General features: G+C 42.6%; 2 protein-coding genes across 5 annotated transcripts in view; one reads left to right on the top strand and one right to left on the bottom strand.

The window, feature by feature from the left end:
* LOC142303159 (uncharacterized) overlaps nt 1-14,415 on the top strand; it is a 42,017-nt gene extending 27,602 nt beyond the window's left edge. The window contains exons 5-7 of the mRNA XM_075344326.1: nt 6,559-6,610; nt 7,116-7,224; nt 14,363-14,415. Coding sequence (XP_075200441.1) covers nt 6,559-6,610; nt 7,116-7,224; nt 14,363-14,415 — 214 coding nt within the window. The remainder of the gene's footprint in view (nt 1-6,558; nt 6,611-7,115; nt 7,225-14,362) is intronic.
* PCDH7 (protocadherin 7) overlaps nt 1-21,775 on the bottom strand; it is a 1,104,634-nt gene that overhangs the window by 479,657 nt on the left and 603,202 nt on the right. The gene's annotated exons all lie outside the window — the stretch shown is intronic.

The following is a 21,775-nucleotide window of genomic DNA, read 5'->3' as shown; positions in this document are numbered from 1 at the left end:
TCCTTCAGCTTCATTTTTCATGGCAGAAACAACAGTCATTTCGGTAAATCAGGGCCTACTCTTCTCTCAAGAGCCCATTGGCCTTCCACTAACTGTGGGGGTTTGTTAAATATCCACCAGGAGATGGCCATCACCTGGGCCGCAATCCATGTCCAGCAATGAGAATTGACCCTGAAGGTCACACCAAATTAAAGATATTTGGGTTCTCCTCCACCACATCTCTCACAGACGCAGTCTGCTCCTCTCCCTCAGGGAGTCTCTTCACCCTAACTGACTTCTTAACCATTATTTTTTAAACTATTTCTCTCCCCCTTCACTGACCCCCTCTAGCCCAGGAGTACCAGGTAAGCAGCTTGAACATTGTGGCCACCTAGTGGCCATTTAAACACATTACACCATAACATAAACTTTAAACTTTGCATTTCATACACAGTAGACACGCAGGTCTAGGGCGGCCGAGCCTTAGACCCCCTTACACAGGCATCCAAGCAAGAGCCAGTCGCAATCTCTCCCGGGGGGCTCTCCCGGGGGATAAAACAACGTTCTTGGACATGGTGTGACGGACCAAAAACAAAAACCGCCATCCTCCTTCCCGGAAATGCTCTGTTTATGGTTTACTATATGTGGGTGGAGACCCGAATAGGCCAATCATTGTATTCTATACAGTCCCACCCCTGACTATAGCCTTTATCTGGTATTTTAACTGAGCCCCATTGAAGTAAATGGTACTAAACTGCATTATCCCACACAACCCAAGGTCAGAAGTGCAGCTGTTTCTGAAATGAATCATGAAGGTTTTTCTAATCCTAGACAAACCCTTTAAAGCTTCTGATTCCTCTGTGAGATAAAGTAACATCTCAAGATTACTTTCACAGCAAGATAACCACAAGCAATCATTCATCTATTACAAAATGTTAAGAAATGTTATGTTGATCACTGGACCACTTGTGTAAATAGCTCTGCTTGTGAACGCCTGCCAGCTTTTATTAAAGCTTCAGTGCACAGACTTTGCACTAGACAATCTTGCTATCAGGTCCCAGTGGAAGTGTTATCTGTACTCTTTAACAGCTGTACAGGAATCAGGAGTCAAGCTGGGTTTACACACTGCAACATCTCAAACGACATCGCTGTAACATCACCGGTTTTGTGACGCAATAGCGATGTCGTTTGCGATGTTGCAGTGTGTGAAACACATCAGCGACCTGGCCCCTGCTGTGAAGTTGCTGATCGCTACAAATCGTTCAGGACCATTCCTAGGTCCTTTGTTTCCCGCTGTGCAGCATGCATCGCTACAAAGTTTCAGTGTGTGAAAGACTTTGCAGCGACTTTGTTAGCAACTTCCCTTTCAAAAAGCTGCTTATCAACGTCCCCAACAACCAGCTAGGTCGCTCTGCAGGTCCGGATCGCTGTTGCGTTGTTGGCCAGGTTTGCCTGTTTGACAGCTCACCAGCGACTCAACAGAGACTTAGGGAGGTCGCTGTTACGTCACAAAACCGGTGACGTTACAGCGATGTCCTTTGCGATGTTGCAGTGTGTAAACCCAGCTTCACATAGGCCTGGGATGAGCACATGGAGTGATTGCTGTCTAGTAAAGTGGGTTGGCTGAAAAGGGTTGTATAAGGCTGCTTTCACGGCTCAGTTTTTTGCCATCAGGCACAATCCGGCAAAAACATGAAAAAACGGATCCGGCGTCTGTTGACGCCAGATCCGTTTTTTCCCCCATAGACTTCTATTAGCGCCAGATTGTGCCAGATGGCCTTGCGTTCCATCCGGCTTTTGCCGGATCTGGCAAAATTTGCTTGTCCAGTGGCCGGATAGAACGTTGAAGTGAACGTTTTTTGTCTCAGGCGAAAAAACGAATCACGCTGGATCTGGTGCCATACGGCGTGTTTTATAATTGGAAGCTTATGGCAGTCAGATCAGTCGTCATCCATCATATGCCGGAATCCGGCGCCGGTTTCCGTTTTTTTTAAACTGAGCATGCTCAGTATCAAAACGGATCTGTCAAAAACGGAAGAAACGGATGGAAAAAACTGATGCAACGGATCAGTTTTTTTCGACGGATTTTGCCTGGTGACATAAAACTGATGTGTGAAAGCAGCTTAAGCTGATTCAAAACCAGAGAAGTCAGAAAACAAGTCAGAACTATCAGGCAAAAGCAATAGTCATCTGAAAAAAAAAAGATAGGATAAAGGCAGGCAAGCGTAAGGAGAGAGAAACAGCATCAGGTATAACCTATAACTGTTAACTAGAAACAGACATCTAGAGTTCTACATAATATGAGCCTCGCTTAAAGGAGCATTTTCATGTTATAAAATTGGTTTAGTTATACAACATGAAAATAAGCAAGTTTACAATTGACTTGCTTTTTCTATCTGCTGTCATTCTTCTCTAATGAGAGCTTTTATCTTACATCAAGAAAGTAGAAAATCTGGCATCCGAGGATCCATAAAAATATATCAAGAATTGAAACAAAAACTCTAAAATCTTTCACTCCATGTTAAAAGGCGGTACAATAATCAATAGTAGTTACATCCAAGCTCACATATACGCATATGAGGTCGGAATGAGCTCAGGAAGTAACGCCCTTGGGACTAGTCCCCTCGCTCATTAGCATATCATAAGATATCTTTAGAATTACTTTTTCTAAAGATCCCTTTATCTATGCTAGTGCATAAAGGGACGGTTAGGCAGGGATTACAATATGCACCCAGAACTGCTCGTGGTTCTGGGTGCATATTGGACCTGACAGGTTCCCTTTAAACACTTGCTGCATTGTTACCTCATCTCACCCACAATGAAGTTTCAGGACTGCCCGATAATAGAAGCAGAAGGAACAAGCATAGACATATATGTAAAAAGTTTGATTTTTTTTTTTAATTTCTTTCCATAGAGATTTTAAGTTATGGATGCATTGTGTTGGCTGGAAATTTAAGGTGGATTTGTTCTGGAGCCATCAGGGTAATGTCTTTTATTATTTTATATTAGGAACTAACTATATTATCATTGAATGTAAATGTCAGACATTTTATTGGAGCTATAAAAATTCCTCTACTAAAAATATAATTGATAAAAGAGAAGACTTATTCTTCCACTAGAGATGTTTTTACTGACGGTGATGGGAATTGACCTGGCATTGTATTAGAGAAGAGCAGCTGATCTCATCCCATGCGCCTTCATACCCCGGCATCAAATGGCATTGTCAGCTGTTTCAATGAATCTTACCCTGCCGGACTCAGTGAAAGTCGGTTTACTGGGTTCACAACCTTTGCAGGCGGCTTCTAATTATCTGGAAGCTGGATTACAGGAGAGTGTGGTGTGTAGCACTGAATCTATGCCAAACCAAAACTCCTGAATTTAAGCAAACCATGATTGCTGTAATTACCTTACTCAAACGTAATGAATCATTTCTACACAAGACGGCCAGAAAGGAACAAAGCAGAGCAAGGTAGAACAAGTTCAACTGTTTGCTGCGGTGATATTATTAGCCAATGTTTAGCCGCACTATTACTGAGAACCTGGAATCATTCCTTACAGGTTATTAAAAGAAATGCACACAATCTCTATTCAGAGAAGACATTTCTACTGTAAGGTCTGGTGCGTAACAAGTAACATTATCATCTCGTGCATGGTGTGAATTAAGTGTGGTCTCTCCTAAAAAGAAAGGGCATGGCATTTACTCCGCTAATTCTACAGTTCTGTATGTCCCACACAAGGAGTAGAAGCTAGATGATTGTCAGACATTACAAGTCTATAGTGTAAAGAGGGTTTCAGACGAAGGTGATCATCGGTCCGATCTCTGATCGCAGCACATAGACTGTCCGCACATCTTCCGACCCATGCTTAATGGCTTCATATATTTCTATGAAGCTGTCATGCTCAGTACAGAAATGCGCAGACAGTCCGTGCATTGCAATCTTAGATTGGACTGATGATCATGGACATCTGAGAGAGCCCTAAAGCGGGCTTTACACGCTGTGACATAACTAGCAATGTCGCAAGCAATAGCACCCGCCCAGCGTCACACGCAATTACCTCTTCACCGGCGTCGCTGTGGCTGCCAAACAATCTCACTTTTAAGGGGGAGGTTCGTTCGGCGTCACAGCGGTGTCACTAAGCAGCCGCCCAATAGAAGTGGAGGGGCAGAGATGAGTGAGCGGAACATCCCGCCCACCTCCTTCCTTCCTCATTGCCGTCGGTCGCAGGTACGATGTTGTTCCTCGTTCCTGCGGTGTCACACATAGCGATGTGTGCTGCCGCAGGAATGACAAACAACCTGCGTTCCAAACGAGGAACGATTTTTTTAAAAATGAACGATATGTACACGACAAACAATTTGACCCCTTTTTGTGATCGTTACTGATCGCAAAAAGGTGTCACACACAACGACATCGCTAACGAGGCCGGATGTGCGTCACCAACACCGTGACCCCGACGATATCTTGTTAGCGATATCGCTGTGTGTAAATGGGCCTTAAGTTGGATTAAAGTGAAAGTGATTGCCTACATAGACTGTAGATTTATGGCTTTTCTAAATAATTAAAAATTACGTTAATGAATTTCATGATCATTGGAGCATTGGCTTTTAAAGATTTAATGCTGTCCTATGGTAGCCACCACTAGAGGGAGATGTTGTATAGTTGTATATATTGTGAGTAGGTGACCAGTGATGTTCTTAATGGGAGGTATGCACCATGTGAGTGGTGTGAGCCTTGGGAATGCTGACATGTGTAGTGCCACATTAAATGTTTTTTCCTTCAGTGTTCACAGGGGAGGGTCACAGGTGGCTGAAGAGATCGGCGGGTCTGGCCCCCTACGTCAGTCTGGGTTAGGACTGGGAAAAGACTGCAACCGGCTGGAGAGTGCTGGGGTCTGCAAGAAGGAGCCACAGCGAGTGGTGTACTGGCAGGAGCCACTGTGTGGAGGCTGCCACACCTTCACAATGAACTCTTGATGGACTGGAAGTTAACAGTATGTGGCTGAGTTTATGTTCCCTTTGAGCCAGGAGAGGATCTGTTACATTTGTTTCTTTTGCAATTTATGTTTTGTTTTAAAATAAACAGCTGGATTGTTTAAGAGTCTGTGTTTCCTGTGACCCTACCTGTGCCTACCATGAATAAAGCCCCAATATATATATATATATATATATATATATATATACAAAACTAAATAATAAGGTCTGCAGAATGCTCCCTCTAGTGGTGGCTGAATGTAGCCAACATGCATAATATTCCAAAGAGTTATCCAATTATTTTTTCCCCTTTGGCAGAAACCATATATGTAAGTGTAATGAGTGCAGTAATATGCTCAGCAGCCGTCAGTTTCTACCTGCACTGCAGACCACACCAGCGCTACATGCCCAATCACAGAGTCTATTGTGTGGAGTGGAGGACACTGTCTACACTATATCTATGTAAGTCTATGACACAGAACAAAGCTACATACCCTCATTCTGAGTCAGGTTGCAAATGTAGTCACGTGATACCAAACCAGAGCACTGCTAAAGAAGACAGGAGACTGTGACCAGTGAGCATTTTACTGCATTCATTACAAGCTTTAGGCTGGGTACACATATCCGGCTTTTCGCCGGTTTGACGGATGCGGCACATGCCAGTACAGTATGATACAGTACAATGGCAGCGCCACAACTTCTGGGTCACATGCTCTGGTCACATGACAGCATGTGACCGGCGCCTGTTGCGCTGCCAGTGTACTGTATACACTGTACTGGCGTGCGCCGCATCCGTCAAACCGGCGAAAAGCCGGATATGTGTACCCGGCCTTACTGCTAACAAAGGGGAAATAATGCTAGATGGATATTTTAAATCTATGTCCAAGCTATTATTACAATAAAATTCATCAGCACAGAATTTTGATCTTAACACAATTTATTAAATAAAGATGGAGATTTATTTTTAGTTCTTCCATATGAAGAAACTGTGTTTGCATGGAATAGGCATAGCGGCCCCTATGTGTTCATGTAACATACTGAGAGCGCTATCTGTTGGGTGCCTCTATAAGTGCTGCATCCTGGCAAGACTTTATCAGGAAATCTGAAACATCGAGACATAGAGATAGTGTCCAAACATTTTAAGAATGATCCAACCATGAATTCCATTATTTTATAGACAGTAGAATACTGGAGATCAGACATTGATCCAGGATTTATTCAGATTGCTAGAGTTGGAATCGGTAAATATGGGACAACTGTCATCAGACTCCAAGGGGCTTTTGCGTTACTCTTGATAAACTACATAGAATTATCCTTAGAACTTGATTCATAAGAGTTTTTTCAACCTGAGCTATGAAGCTATCGCATGATTGGTGCACAGCATATATAAAGGTAGATGACATTCTAATTTGTGTGCAAGCCAGACCAAATTCTAAATGACTGTCAGATGTGTCCACCCAATTCTTATTTTTTCCAATACAAATGTTAATAAAAACTGTTAAATGCAACCAAAATTCTTGATAGGCCGCAATTCACATCGCAACATATTGAAACATATAACATAAACATCTCCCAGCAGAGTATCACAAAATAATATTTTCTTTCAGAACTGGTCTTCAAGCATCCTATTTTTTAGGATATGTCAAGCCAAGAGAGAAGGTAAGAAAGGACACCACTCTATGTAAGTGCACCGTGATTTAAAGTCACATCCTCTCTTCTACTGCAATGTCTATGGAAGTGTCAGTCATTTCTGAAGTGTTGGTATTCTACTGACTGTCAAGAAAGCCAAGGGTAAACAGAAAACTATATTTCGATCCCATCTCCAGGAACATACTAGAAGACATTCTACTTGCATTCCGGATAGTAAGATGTAATGATTAATGTACAATTTGTAGACCTCCGGTGAGAAGCATTCTGGGGTTGACATCCCATAGTCAGGTGTCTCTGGTATGCCGAAGCTCCATACTGGATGCTATAAATGTACTATGATAATTTGAATAAATTCTATTATAGGATGACTCTTGCTGCATTATTTATACCGCCAAGCTCTTAGGCTATTTTTATCTCACCTCACTAAAATTTTAATGGGGCCGTCAAATGGGAGAACGCATAGAGTGTTTATGGACGGTTTGTTTTGCTCGCTGTCGTAATGGTTTTTATACAGAACTGCGAGTTACTGGATAAACTGATAAAATCAAGTTCCATCGAATATACTTGTATTTACTTGTATGTGCTCCGTGTTTATACAGAATATTCCTCTGGGCCATGGGAAGGTAACAGCTCACTTTGCCTGCAGTCATCCATGTCCCCAGGATGTTTGATAATAATATTACTTAGTCATGAGTTTCCAAGTCAGCACAATGATTGCAAAACACATTCTCAGTTGTCGATGCAATATATCCTTGAACTAATAACCTCTACTTTCTTGTTTATATATATATATATATTTATATATATATATATATATATATATATATATATATATATCCATATATATATATATATATAGTCAAAGAAATGGATCCAGCAATAAAGTCTAAAGTCCAGGTGTCAGTAATGTTTTTTTTTTTCCTTTATTAAATATTATTAAAAATATTCCAGAGCTCCTGTCATATTAAAGTGCAGGACACATGCAGAAACGGACGACACGTTTCGGCGGTACAAGCCGCCTTCCTCACGGTCCAAGTTTTGGCTTGGACCGTGAGGAAGGCGGCTAGTACTGCTGAAACACATTGTCCATTTCTGCATGTGTCTTGCACTTTAATATGACAGGAGCTCTGGAATATTTGTAATAATATTTAATAAAGGGAAAAAAAAAATTACTGCCACCTGGACTTCAGACTTTATTGCTGGATCCATTTCTTTGTCTGCACTAATTATTGGATGGTTTCCCAGTCCGGATCTGTGCACCACAGAAGTAACCAGGAGGATTCAGATTTTCCAGAACTTCAACAGGTGAGCTGTTCTAGGTTTTGCTTCTTGCTATAGAAATATAAATATATATATATATATATATATATATATATATATATATATATAGTAGCTGTAGTACCCGGGCGTTGCCCAAGATAACTGTCTCTCTGTCTCCCTCCCAGTCTCTGTCTGTCTGTCTGTCTCGCTGTCTCTTTCCTTGTCGGTCTGTTTCTATCTCTCTGTATTTGCATCAGTCTATCTGTCTCAATCTCTGTATCTGTCTGTCTGTCTCTCTCTGTCTCTTTCCCCGGGCTGTCTCTTTCCCCGGGCTGTCTCTTTCAAGGTCTGTCTCTTTCCAGGGCTGTCTCTTTCCAGGGCTGTCTCTTTCCAGGTCTGTCTCTTTCCAGGTCTGTCTCTTTGCCCGACTGCTCTTTTTGGGCTGTCTCTTTGCCAAGTCTGTCTCTTTGCCCGGCTGTCTCTTTGCCCGGCTGTCTCTTTGCCCGGCTGTCTCTTTCTCTGGTTGTCTCTTTCTCTGGCTGTCTCTTTGCCAGGCTGTCTCTTTCCAAGGCTGTCTCTTTGCCCGGCTGTCTCTTTCTCTGGCTGTCTCTTTGCCCGTCTGTCTCTTTGCCCGGATGTCTCTTTGCCAGGCTGTCTCTTTCCAAGGCTGTCTCTTTGCCCGGCTGTCTCTTTCTCTGGCTGTCTCTTTGCCCGTCTTTCTCTTTGCCCGGATGTCTCTTTGCCGGGCTGTCTCTTTCTCTGGCTGTCTCTTTGCCCAGCTGTCTCTTTCCCAGTCTGTCTCTCTGTCTGTCTTTTTCTGTCTCTCTCTATCTGTCTATCCTATCTTATACTAACAGTTTATTTTGTTCCTATAGCAACCACTGACAGTTGCTATTTATAGCCTGCAGCTCCCAGCTCCATTCAGTTTAATGGCTCTAGGATTTTTGTAGCGTAACTGGAAAGCACGGGGTTAAATTTTCCCGCCCAAACATAGTCTATGACGTTCCCTGGGTCACATGGAGTGTCTGAGCAAAATTTCTTGATTGTAATTGCGACGGTGCAGATTCCTTTATTGGATATATTAGATATACATATATATATATATATATATATATATATATACTGCAAAAAAAGATAGAAATACAACACTTTTGTTTTTTTGTTCTCATATTTCATGATCCAAACTCATAGATATAAGACTTTTTCTATGTTCACAAATGTGTCTGAATCTGTGTTAGTGAGAACTTCTCTTTTGCGGAGATAATCCATCCACCTCACAGGTGTGGCATATCAAGATGCTGATTGGACACCATGATTATTGCACAGGTATGCCTTTGACTGGCCACAATAAAAGGCCACTCTAAAATGGGCATACTGTATATGTTTTTTTTCAGGTAAATATGGTGCATAAGTGTGCCAGTTGTTGGTTTGATCCAGATATATTGGATACTCAAATTAATGATTTTTCTGAAAACATCTCAACAATTGTGGCTGCAAAATGAACAGTATAAAATATTAATAAAACATTATTATCAAAATTTGACTATCTAACCCCTGATTTACTAACACAAGGACACATTCTTATGAAAGAAGGATAGCTGCAGTTATCTGTTCAGATGTACCGTAATTGTTAATTTGGGGGAGTTTGACTCCCATCAGTAATTTTCCTTCTTTATGATTTACTTTTTTGTCCTAGCAGTCACTGCTAGCTGTGGATACATTGGAAAAGTTTATATTGGTCATTGAACATATACCTGCAACTGGAAATCCATTTTCAAGCATAAAATGTGATATGTTTTGGAGTATTATGCCTATTACTTTCACTGATTGATTAACAAATGGTTCTGTCTCACGCTCACCAATTAAAGAAGCAAAGTCCATGTCTTACATTTCAGATTATTGTTGCCAGACACCTAACTCACCGAGATGTAGAAAACAAGAGGAAAGAACATCTCCCTTGGAGTGTGGCTCTGGGTTAACTCACCAGGAACCAGTAGTGTTCAGGTCCCCAAAAATATATGGATACTCAGTGTGGCCGAATGTAATGTGCATAGGTTCTGTATGTGGAGAGGGGACTAAGTCTCTGCCAAAAACTTTGGGAGCCAATTATCTCCTCTACGAAATAAAATAAATGTGTGTTTAAAGTCAACATGGCTGATTGTTCTTTAAACTGGCATCTGCCTTTAAGGAAGCTTCCACTGATCCCTCTATTGGGCTCTGTAACATTAAAGGAGTTGTCTACTAGTAAGACAACCCCTTCTCAATCAAAGTGTTTGGCTCCGTTAAAATAGAAATGCTTTAAACCACCTTTTGTGCCTATGCTGTTCCAGCGTTATTGGCACTTGCTCTCCCGGGGCTCATGTGATGTTTTTATATCACGTGAACTATGCACCCAATAAGTGCTGGTTTCACTCTCCCTCCTTCAGACACATCGAATATCAAGAGGAAGTAAGAGCTTTGGCTGTTGCTCAATTTGTCTTGATGTTTGATATGTCCAAAAGTGGGGAGAGGGAAACTGGCTCTGATTGGACGCAGGGCTAGTGAGATGTAACAATGTCATGTGAGCCTTGGGAGAGCGAATGCCGATACTGCTGGAACAATGCCGGCATCAGATGTGAGTATAAGCTTTGGTATTTTAATGAGGACAAACACTCTGATTGAGATGGAACTGTCCAAGAAGTGGACAACCCCTCTATAGTCTAATGTATCTAGAACCACGGTAATTATTCTTGTCATGTGTTTTTCCTCCCAATGAGATGCTGCTGGCTAACTCACAGCTCACTCCCGTCTTAGCAAACTAATTTTTGATTCTAATAAATGAAAAAGCGTACATAGGGTCTTATCATAAATTAACTGGTAGATAAAGATTGTCAGGTACTCACCCCTGTGGTTGTGTGAAATACAACCAACAGACAAGCATAAAGAAGCTAGCAGCTGCGGTCACTAACGAAGATCCGTTCTCGCCAGCAAAAAAGTCCAGAATCCGGTAGAAATAAAGGAATAATATCTTTATTCTTCCAATCACTACACTACACATTTCGGAGATCTGCTCTTACCCCTTCATCAGGAGTTTAAATGACCATTTAATCACATGATGAAGGTGTAAGCGCAGAACCCCGAAACGCATAGTGTGGTGACTGTAAGACTAAAGATATTATTCCTTTATTTCTACCGTATTGTGGACTTTTTTTTTGCTGGCGAGCACGGATCTTTTAATACCACTCTTTTTACTTTTGGACTCAAACTAATTTTTGGTAACACAACAAGAAGAACCATCTAGAGAAAGTCCAAAGGGCATTGGGCCTCTGTAGATGTAGCAGTTTTTGCCGTATTTAGAGGACTTTCAGATCCAGATTTTAGACTTTTGTAATCTATGCAATATTTAATAAATAACAAATTGTATTTCCATTGTATTTAAATTCATTCCATTGTATTTAAATTCAAGTTGTTAATTCAGCTAAGTCTAAATAATTAATATTTCACAAGGACATCGAGTTGTAACATTTTCTTCCATGTAGCTACAGCATCTTGCAGTGAATACACAATCACAACTATCTGAATTCTAGCAAAATGTCTGTTCCCTCGAGCTTTATTTTGGTGCTAAATGATCCCACTGTTTTGGGATATTGTGTTGCCTTGTTGTATCTTTCATTTACACTTTGTTTTCCCAAAGGGCGAGCTATGTTAGACTAAGCTGTAAGAAGCTTATGTTGTTACATCAATGGCATTTAATAGGGTCCTATATTATGAAATAAGTGAATGTCACTCCTGCAAAATACTAAATTGTTTTCCTTTTCTGTATATGACAAGATGTTCTCCATGATCAAAAAAAAGAGAAAGATAAATAAGGAGAGTCCTGCTGTTAAAGGTTTACAAGATGCCGAAGTAGGAGCGATCTCTAGAGATTAGACGGTAGCACTGGCCAAGAGCACATCTGCTATCGGTAATAACAGGGCTAATTTTTGATTACAGAACGGTAAACACTGAAAGGAGGTCTTGAGCCTCACAAGGATATAAACACAAGTAAGGGAGAATTTAGGAGAATAAAAGTATGGTAGAACATTAATGGTTGGATATAGGCAGTGGCTGACAACATTGTAAAAAAATACTTAACCAGTTCCCCATAAGGCTTAATGATCATAACGGTGTAGCTAATAAAAGGGATTGTAACCTTTTAAAGATTTTTGCCCTGAAGGCTCAAGGAGGTAAAAAAATAGACTTAGCTGTTACTGGCTGTCTTGGGATCCAGCACTGTCTCACAGCTTCTCCAGTGATTGTGTGCATATGCACAGGTGACATCACATCAACCAATCAATGACAGTGCTGACATAGATGGCACAACCCACTGAGCTTAGGGATTGACTGCAGCGCTGGTGATGTGATGACATCACTGCACACTGTATACAATCACTGGTTTTATCAAGATCCTGGGAAAATGATTTGCAGGTCAGTTTGATATTGATTATTTTTGCCTCCCTCTGAAGCAATAGTGCTTGAAAGTGGACAAACTCTATAATTTCTGGGTCAAGAACATATTGATTGTACTATAATTTAATTATGACCGGTTACAAAGAAAGATATGTGCAATATAACCTGATAATGCTAAAATAGTGTCTCCATGAAGATATTAAGAAGGTGTTATGGCAATCAGCCAAACCACGTGTCCAATGAATGGTTCGTCAATGGGAGGAAGCCACCCAGCAACGTCAATCGTGTGGTTCCCCAGCTGAGCAAATGCCCAGGGGGTTATTTATTGAAAAGCTTTCACATATAAGTCAATGTAACCCAAAATTCATTGGTCAATCTCAACAATATAGCATAATGATTGGGTACACCCTTCTTTATCATTTATACTGATCGGTTCATTTGGCATATTACATACATCAGAGACCACCTGATTCAAATTGATGCCAAGATAATATTTCTGCAAGACAAAACAATCACTGATCTCAGGGAGACCAGCCAGAGAAAAACTGTCGGCAGCCAGCAAAGGCACTCAACATAGTGAAATCCTAGGTGCATTGCCCTCTGGGAAGTATGCAAATCAAAAAAGGTCCATGGAGCCTCTGTTAGGAGTCTCAACACAAAAAATAGCCAGATATCTGGCTATTTTCTGTGTCGAGACTCCTAACAGAGGCTCCACGGACCTTTTTTGATTAAGATAATATTCCTGGCATGCTGAATATTCTATGATGGTCTTTATCTTGTTCTTACATAGTCTATGGACTTTTTAATATCAGCTTATGTAATGTGGAACAATGAGAGTCATGCCATGTGCATCAGAGGCCACTCTTAGAGATAAGGACAGGTACACTTTGCAAAGTACCAATACTTATATCATTTTATATTTCAAGGCACATTACACTGAAAATGGCCTTCATACATATTTAGATATTATTCTATGTTAGGTGTAGCAAATTCAAAGAATAAAAATAACAATCTGATTTTGTAGATCAGATTAATTTTTTAACAAAGGTTAAGAAAAACTGATGTATGAGTTGACCCGAACATGGAATTTTATAAAAATATCTGTATCTGAGTTCAGTGTTTGGATACTGTTTGTGTGTTAATAAAGCTTGTTGAAAGCCAATCAACAAGCTTTATTTGATACAGATGTTGCCTGTTTGGGGCTGTGAACAATAACGTTTTAAAAAAATGGCTTCTGCTCCCACCTATTTTTGATAACCAGTAAAAGTAAAACAGACAACTGTGGGCTGCAATCCTCAGCTGTCAGCTTTACCTTGGCTGGTTATCAAAAATAAAGGGGCTCCTATGCTGTTTATTTTAATTATTTAAATAAATAATTTTAAAAATGGTGTGGGGTCACTCTTATTTTTGATAACCAGCCAAGAGTAATTTCTCAAGAGTGGTGACATCACAGATTTACTGATGTCACCGCTTGTGAGAAATTCTGGGCTGCCGCTGACCAGGTGTAACCTGTGGATCCTCATTCTAAGAATGTTCTCAGGACGCAGCTCCAAAGGAATTGATGGACATAGGGAGACATTACCTTTTGGATTCCGTCAGGAATTATAGGATTTATTTAGTTAATAAATTGGTGAATGAGAGAGTGGGGGAGTGTTTATTCAACTAAACAATTTTCTTCCTGTGCGTGTTTTTTGTAACTTTACACTGACTTAGTAATGAGGGTGTCTGATAGACGCCTCTACATTGCTAACCTCTAGGCTTAATGTCAGCTGTCAATTCACACCTGACATCAACCACAAACGTATTACCGTTATTGCCACCACACCATGGCAATCGAGAAAAGCTGGGCAAAGTGCAAGAATTGGTGCATCGAATGTATGTGACACGTCTGGCGAGGCTGCAGGCTGCTATTGTTAGGCTGGAAGGGGCCATACAACCATTGGCCTTCCCAACCTGATAATATCAGCCACCATTTGTCTTCTTTACCCTGAAAGCTTATTGAAAATAGGGCTGAGCCAACACCATTTTTTAAAGTTATTTATGTTTTGTAATGTCTGTACTTTGTTTTTGCAGCTCAGTTTGATTCCTTTGAATGCATCGCAGTACCAGGCATAGTTGCTACCTAATGTATAGGACTGTGACTGGCAAACAATGAAAGAGACATAGTGCTCCTCTGAGGGCTCTGGCTCTTAAATCAACATATTTCTATGGGTATTGCAAGCTGGAACTTCACTAATCTTGATATAATAATTCTAAGAAGAGTGCATCAATATCACAGTAGTAGAAAACTCTTTTAAAAGGATTGGTTTGTGGAAAGCATGATAGAGAAAGAGAAGTTGAGCAGAATGTTGGAAAAGATTTAATATAACTTGTATTTTTTCCATTGAATTCCCTGGGGTTTAAATGCATAGGAGTCCAGTGGGTGGTCCTCCTCAGTGATTGACAGTTATCTCTGCAAGCACAGTCACACTGTCTTGCTAGGTATGAGGAATTACCAAGCGAATGGCGAAAGGGAAGGCAAGGGAAACTCTGTGTCTATGGAAAGTGAAGATGGTGACCCCTGGCCAAACCTACTGGGATCCCTCACCACCCTAGATAGGTTCTGCATCTATGCGCTGAGCTGGATTCCTTGACACTAGGTATCCTAGTGCTGGGCCCTAAATAGGGAATGGATGGAATGAACGCTTCATTAACCGCAGTAAACACTATAGAAGAAACAAGAAGTGCACACAGCGGGAAAATGCATGAACTACTTTCCTACAGATGACACAGGTTTAGCAAACTTTTCAGCAACGATACCACAGAGAAGTACAAACCTCCTGCTTGCAGTCAGAGTGTTACGGGGGGCTGTCTGATAATAACCTAAAGGAGTATCAGACAGTCAGGGTCCACCGTGCAAAGACTCTGCTGCAGACTATGGCAGAGTGCAATACCTCTGTTAACTCACAGAAGGATATAATAAGAAAGTAAAGCAATTCCTCCTTTACTTGGAGGGTGTGTGGAATGATCTCTGTTAATACTCACAGAGACAAAGGCAATGTGTGCGAAATGGCACCTGCCTAGGTCCGCTCTTCTAGTGGTGCAAAAGAGACGAACAGCAGCGTAAGCCGCACAAAGCTCCTACCTCTGTTCGCTCCCCTAGTGTGCGAGGATACGAACAACTGCTAGTCGCAGTATAAGGAACGTTACCCTAGCGGCAACGTCCACCTACGAGTCGAACCACAAGGCCCAGCCAGACCATGTGCCTCAGGCACCTGCCTATGTCCGCTCCCCTAAGAGGTAAGGATACGGACAGCAGCCGAAGCTGTAAGGTATAAGAACGCTACCCTGCCGGTAGCGCTCACCTAGCATAGACAGAGGAATGCCTAGAGGAACGCGCACAGAGCGTCTACTCTTATGCATGAACCAAGAGGACTGAGCGCCATGCGGCGTGTGTCAGGGTCTTATATAGACTCTGTGCCTCATCCAAGATGGAGGACACCAGAGCCAATCCGCTGCCAGAACGACAGTAGTGACATCATGCTGGCCTATCACCGAGCAAGGCATCACAAGCACATGACCAGCGACCAATCGGCATAGAAGGTGTCAGAGACATGTGACCTCGTGTCAGCGATGATGTCACCCGCACATGTGCAATGGCTCCAAGATAGGACTTAGTCTCCGGCGCTCGCACATGTGCAGTAGCAAGAAATCTGGACTTAGTCTCTGGCGCTCGCACATGTGCAGTAGCAAGAAATCTGGACTTAGTCTCCAGCGCTCGCACATGTGCAGTAGCAAGAAATCTGGACTTAGTCTCCAGTGCTCGCAGCAACCGTAACACAGAGCTTGGATGAACTGAAAACATCATCAGCCTGAGTCCTGGAATGAAAGTGATATTTAAGCACCAAGAGAATACTAATGATCAACAGCTGGGGAGAAGGCCCCCAACTGGGTCCAAACGGGGGGGAGATGACTCCATCAGGAACACTACCTATACCAATGAATACTGACAGTAGGAACAATGGAAATCCATTGAACATTCTGCTCAGACAAACGCAGTGACTTTCTATGGCAAGAAACCACATGACTGTCTGTCACCCGTGACACACCCATGACACACATGGGGAAGGGTGTCAATCACTGAATAGGACCATCCACTGGACTCATACTTACTGTATAGACACCAGGGATTTCTATGGGTGAAATACAAGTTACATTGAATTATTTCCCACAAAAAAGTCTATCAATTCCTCTTGCTCTTTAACATCTTGCCTGCAGATCAGACACTATTTTCCACATGACAAGTTCCCTTTAAGAGACTTGAGAAAACAAAAAAGAGACAAAAGAGCACTCCTGTTACAATGATCGATGAGTTACACCCTTATTGAGCCGGACTCACCAGATAGGATTGTGCACCCCTGCACAACCTTAGTATTCAGCTTGTTTATAACTGGCAGGTCACTCGGTAAAGATACTCAGGGAGATAACTCCTCTTCAACACACTCCTGGTTCACATGAGTATAAGGAGGGGAGAGGAGAATAGAAGCATTACTGAGTATTCAATTCAAGGTGTACTAGGGGGCCCCACAAGGGCTGTACTCACTGGAGGGGGTTGTGCACCCCCGCATAACACCGGTGTAAGCTCCAAGATCAGGTCCATGGGGCTCTCCAGCTGGCAGGTTAGGAGGACTGCTTGAATGTGACTGAGTACTTAGTCAATCGCAGCTGATCCTCTGGGCAGATAACTATTAGTCCTTCACTGCCAGTGTTGGACTGGTCACCGGAGAAACCGCCAGTAATACCAGGCCTGGCTGCGGTTACCTGCATTGAACTCCGGAGGTCTCACCTGAGCTCCGGAGTGCAGCCTGGACTGAACTCAGGGTTTTCAGGATTAAACTGTGAGCGCCGACTGATTCTCCCATGATTGCGGTTCAGTTCATGACAGCTGCAGACAGGCTGGGCTGCACTCCGAAGCGCTCACCATTAACACCGCATTGTTTTTATATTTTTTTTTTGCTATACTTTTAAGACATTTGGCCTTCATACGTATACAATGAAACGCTCCTTACAATTGAACAGAGTGACGTCCCTTTATTATATCGCTTTCTGTAGAAAATCTTCACTCCGTACCATAAGGGAGATCGAGTGTCACCTAAAGAGTTACTTAAGAAATGTTTTTCCCCATCTCCGGGGATAATGATATGCAGGATAATTACAGTAAGTTTACCTTCTAATCAATGTAACATTTCTGACCAGATTTATCTGCAATAATTTTCTATTTCTGTTTTATGCCTTTCAAGCTTACTCGGAATAAGCGCACAAATTATGCAGTAAATGCTGTCTTGTTAAAGTTTTGTACAAAGGAACATTTTAAAGCACTACATTATGCATGCAGCAAAATATTGCTGGATGGAAAATCAGCTACATAAACACTACTTGGCTCATTATAGCATTAGTCTTTGCACGCTCAAAGTAAAATCTGATGCATTTAACTGTCTCATTCTTAATCACCCCATGAAACTGATTGAAGACAACAAAGCTAATAACACAAACTGTGAAAAGAAACTTTGTTTAATTACTCCAAGTTTAATTAGTAGGTATTAAAATAAGGGAATTGAGTCAGCCATTGTGTTCATTTACATCTCATATATTTAAAAAATGCAAATAAATATCCTAATAACCGGAGCACACTTTCTTTACAAAGTATGGAAGGCAGTTTGCAAAACTATGCATTATTGAAAGTGTCATTCATTTCGGTTAGTCTGTGGTTAGCCAGTGCATTAGGTTATATTATTGTCAATTCTATTGATATCCCGGCACTTTTATGCAGCATATAATAAATTTGATGCTGATTTTCTGCAGCACAGGAAAGGATTTTTCCTCCAAGAGATAAATGCGCTGATGAAGCAAAACTTCCTAGTCGTAATTCTAGAACTTAATTCCGTCTGCTACCGCAAACCTTTACGCTTTCCCAGAGTTTATTTAAGACTTTGAGGTAGACTAAAGATCAAAGAGCCACGAATGAGGAGATATTTTACAAATGTAGAGCGCTTTATTGATTTCTGTTTTCTAAATAAAAAAAGATGGTAATTCTATACCTGGCGGAAAATGTATATTTCAAGGACTTTGGCTCAGTAGTGCGCTTCTTCAGTTGTCAGTTATTTTTTATGATAAGATATCCTTTTACTTTGGTGATGGAAACTATGTATCATTTTCTTCACTAATCAATATTTTTGGCCTTATTAACATTTTTTTCCTTGCTATGGACTCTTTGAGCTACGGACATGGCTTCCTCCATCTTGTTCCAATCCGGATATGAGCTGTTTTATTATGCTAGCATTTTTTTGTACTGGATGTAATATATCGTATTTTTCGGTTTATAAGATGCACTGGATTATAAGATGCACCTCAAATTTAGAAGAAAAAAAAGGTAAAAAAAACAGGGTCTGTCTTACAATCAGGTCGTGTCTTACCAGGTGGGGATGGCAGCGGTAGTGGAGCAGGGTCACAGGAGGTAGGGGCAGGGGTGGAGTAGGGCGATGCTGCCAGTGGTTCGGGCAAAGGGTGTCCCAGATGTTGTGAGGTAGGCAACTTCCAGAAACTGTCGGCAATGTGGGCTTCCAAGAAATGACGCCCGGAGTCGGCGCGTGCACAGATTGAGCTATCCGCTCAATGACAAGCAAAGATCTCATCTGAGCATCTGCCACCTTTAGGCACCATTTTCATTAAATTCACTGCTGGGTGGGAGATCAATGAGCCGGAGGTGGCACGTGCACACATGTGATCTTGAGCTGAGTCTTGAGCCAAGAGCTCCATCTGCGCATGCGCTGTCTCCAGGCACCAATATTTGAACACCGCATCGCCGACATTTTCAGGATGCCTCTGTCTTATAGCCCACTGCCGCACAGTTCACAGCATGGCCTGCCGCCGCACAGGCACCATCAGAACCCGCCGCTGCACAGGCCCCAGCACAGCCCATCGCAGCCCGCTGCCGCAAATGCCCCAGCACAGCCTGAATCTGCACAGACCCCAGCACAGCGCCTGCTGCCTGTGACCCCTCTCCAACAACTCCTGGTAAGGTGCATTCAGATTTTTAAGATGCACCCCTTATTTTCCTCCCAATTTTTTTGAAGGAAATTTGCATCTTATAATCTGAAAAATACAGTACTTCTCCGCCCAGGTGTTGTGACACCCTGGCAAAACCAGGTAGTCACACAATAGGCCCTCGCATAACACCTTCCCTCACCTAGATCACATACAGCCGACCTGAAACCCTAGTCACCCCCCTCAGGGCAAGACAGGCACACCAGTGGGCGGGACCAGGTGGTTAGGAAACGCCCACCTAGGGGTCTAGAAAGCCCGGGGTGGGAAAACAAACAAATCAAGTTTGTAGTTCAAGTTGAGAGGAGTGGAGGCTGGAGCTAGGTGTAGCTCTAGAGGAGGAGAAGTTCAAGTTGGACGGTGCCAGGGTCGGAGCTCTGGTGCCTTGGCTAGGTGGCAGATGGTGGTCTCCATCAGCAGGAGATGGGAAGATGGCTCAGCAGATCCGTGGAGGACCAGGGCAGGGTTGGAGTCCGCCGGTACCGACACCGGAGACCCGACTGGAAACCGTGCACAGAGGGGGTACTTGGACCATGAAGCCAGGATCAGAGCCAACGGCCTAGCTAATCAACCAATTGAGGGCAGGAATAAAGGTCCTGTCCCAACCAAAGTCCCAAAAGCAGACAACCACCCACAGAGAGGGATAGAGTAACCGCCAGGGCCCAGAGATCCCACCGGTCAGCGTCAGTGGGCATGGCTCCTCAGGCACACAGATAGCCAGGAGCGGACTCCCGTGTTCCATACCAGAAAATCTAAAAACACAACCCCAACTAGTGCAGATGAAAAGATGGCAACCACCAACCCGGGTGGGGGACCAGAGTACAACCGGCCATGGCGGCCGGCCACCAGTACCTTGGCTTACCAAAAGACTCGTATGATTCATTTAATTGTGAGTAACGAAACATCCCCTGGTCCATCCGGGCACGCAAGCCCCTGCCATCGCCATACCCTGCACAGAGACACTGGGCCCTGGGGCAACCATCCCTACCCATGGAAGGGTTAACATCCGGCTGCCACTACATCGCCCCCAGGTATCCCACAACAGCAGCGGTGGTGTCCCACTTCACCACACACCGTGGGTGGTGTCACAAACCAAATACGTCCAAGGCCGCACAACTACGTCCCCCTTTTCATTCGGCGTGTCCGCGTGACCCGGGGTCTGGAGGATCCCTCGAGCCACACAGCGGGGCCGGATCCGCGCAGCCCAGCTGCTGCGGGTGTGGGGGCGGCACAGGTGTTACGTGACCTCATGCTCTTTATTTGGAGTAACATGACCATTATGCCATACTGCTTACTCTGGTAATGCAATGAAGCAGCACAAGAGGCTTTGAAACCCTATTCTTATAATTAGTAGTCATCCCAGCAGTTGGTCCCCTTGGCCTGTAATTAGGAATTGAACTATACTCTGGATTTTTTTGTTGTATATTACTAATTAAAACTCATTCTAAGGATTTAACCTATTTAAACTATGACAATAATGTCAATTGTTTCTTTTTACTCTGGCCCAGAAATCTATTGCTTTTCTACTCACTTTTTATCTCAACTAGAGATGACCGGATACATAGAAGTTCTGCTTCTGCAGGGTCAGCTGGATGTAGATAAACTTTTATTATGTACCTGAACTTGACCCGAACCTCATTGGTAGCCCCTGATTGGACTTACCTCTAGAGATGAGCAAACTTTTGGAAGTTTGGCTGGCAGGTACTGTCGAACCTTAAAAATGTTGATTTTGACCTGGACTTGATCATAATCTCAATGGAAGTCAGTAATTAGGCATTGCGTGGCTCCACCCAAATGTAGCCAGCCATAAGCAGAACACTTCTGGGGGAGGGTGGGCAGGGTTTTCAATTTTGTGTCTGTGCGTGTGTGTGTGCGTGTGTGTGTGTGCACACTACATCTGATAATACTGATTTTACCCCCAGTGTGAGCTGTTCAAACACTGCATGTGGCTCAAACATGGCTGAGCATCACTCATATCCAAGCACAGCAATGCTCACTTGAGTGGTTTGCACTCTTAACTCACTCGAACTTCGAACCCGAACTTTGTTTTTTTTTGGAAGCCGGTTTCCGAAGCCGAACTCTGAACATCGAACCTCAGGTTCATTCCTCTGTATACTTAAATTGTGACAATTTTTACCAGTCCCACTTTCTGACCCTGCTCTGGACTTTCAAAACGTTTTCTTCGATATCTTCGATGCCTCTAATCTGACTAAGCATAATCATCACCAAGTCAACTTTTAGAACGATTTTGATAGACATTAAATCAGTATAAGGATAAATTGAATTGACTTGTCCAGTTTGAGTGAATCAAAGTTAAGCAGATTTGATCATCAAATAAAGTGTCCCCCTTTTTTTAAAATTTTAGAGACTCTAAGAGCAAAAGATCATCACTGTCACAATAATAGG

This window comes from Anomaloglossus baeobatrachus, chromosome 1, assembly GCF_048569485.1.
Source record: "Anomaloglossus baeobatrachus isolate aAnoBae1 chromosome 1, aAnoBae1.hap1, whole genome shotgun sequence".
Classification (NCBI taxonomy): Eukaryota; Metazoa; Chordata; class Amphibia; order Anura; family Aromobatidae; genus Anomaloglossus; species Anomaloglossus baeobatrachus.
Note: the sequence above shows the minus strand (reverse complement) of the source record. Positions and strands in the feature narration are given on the sequence as shown.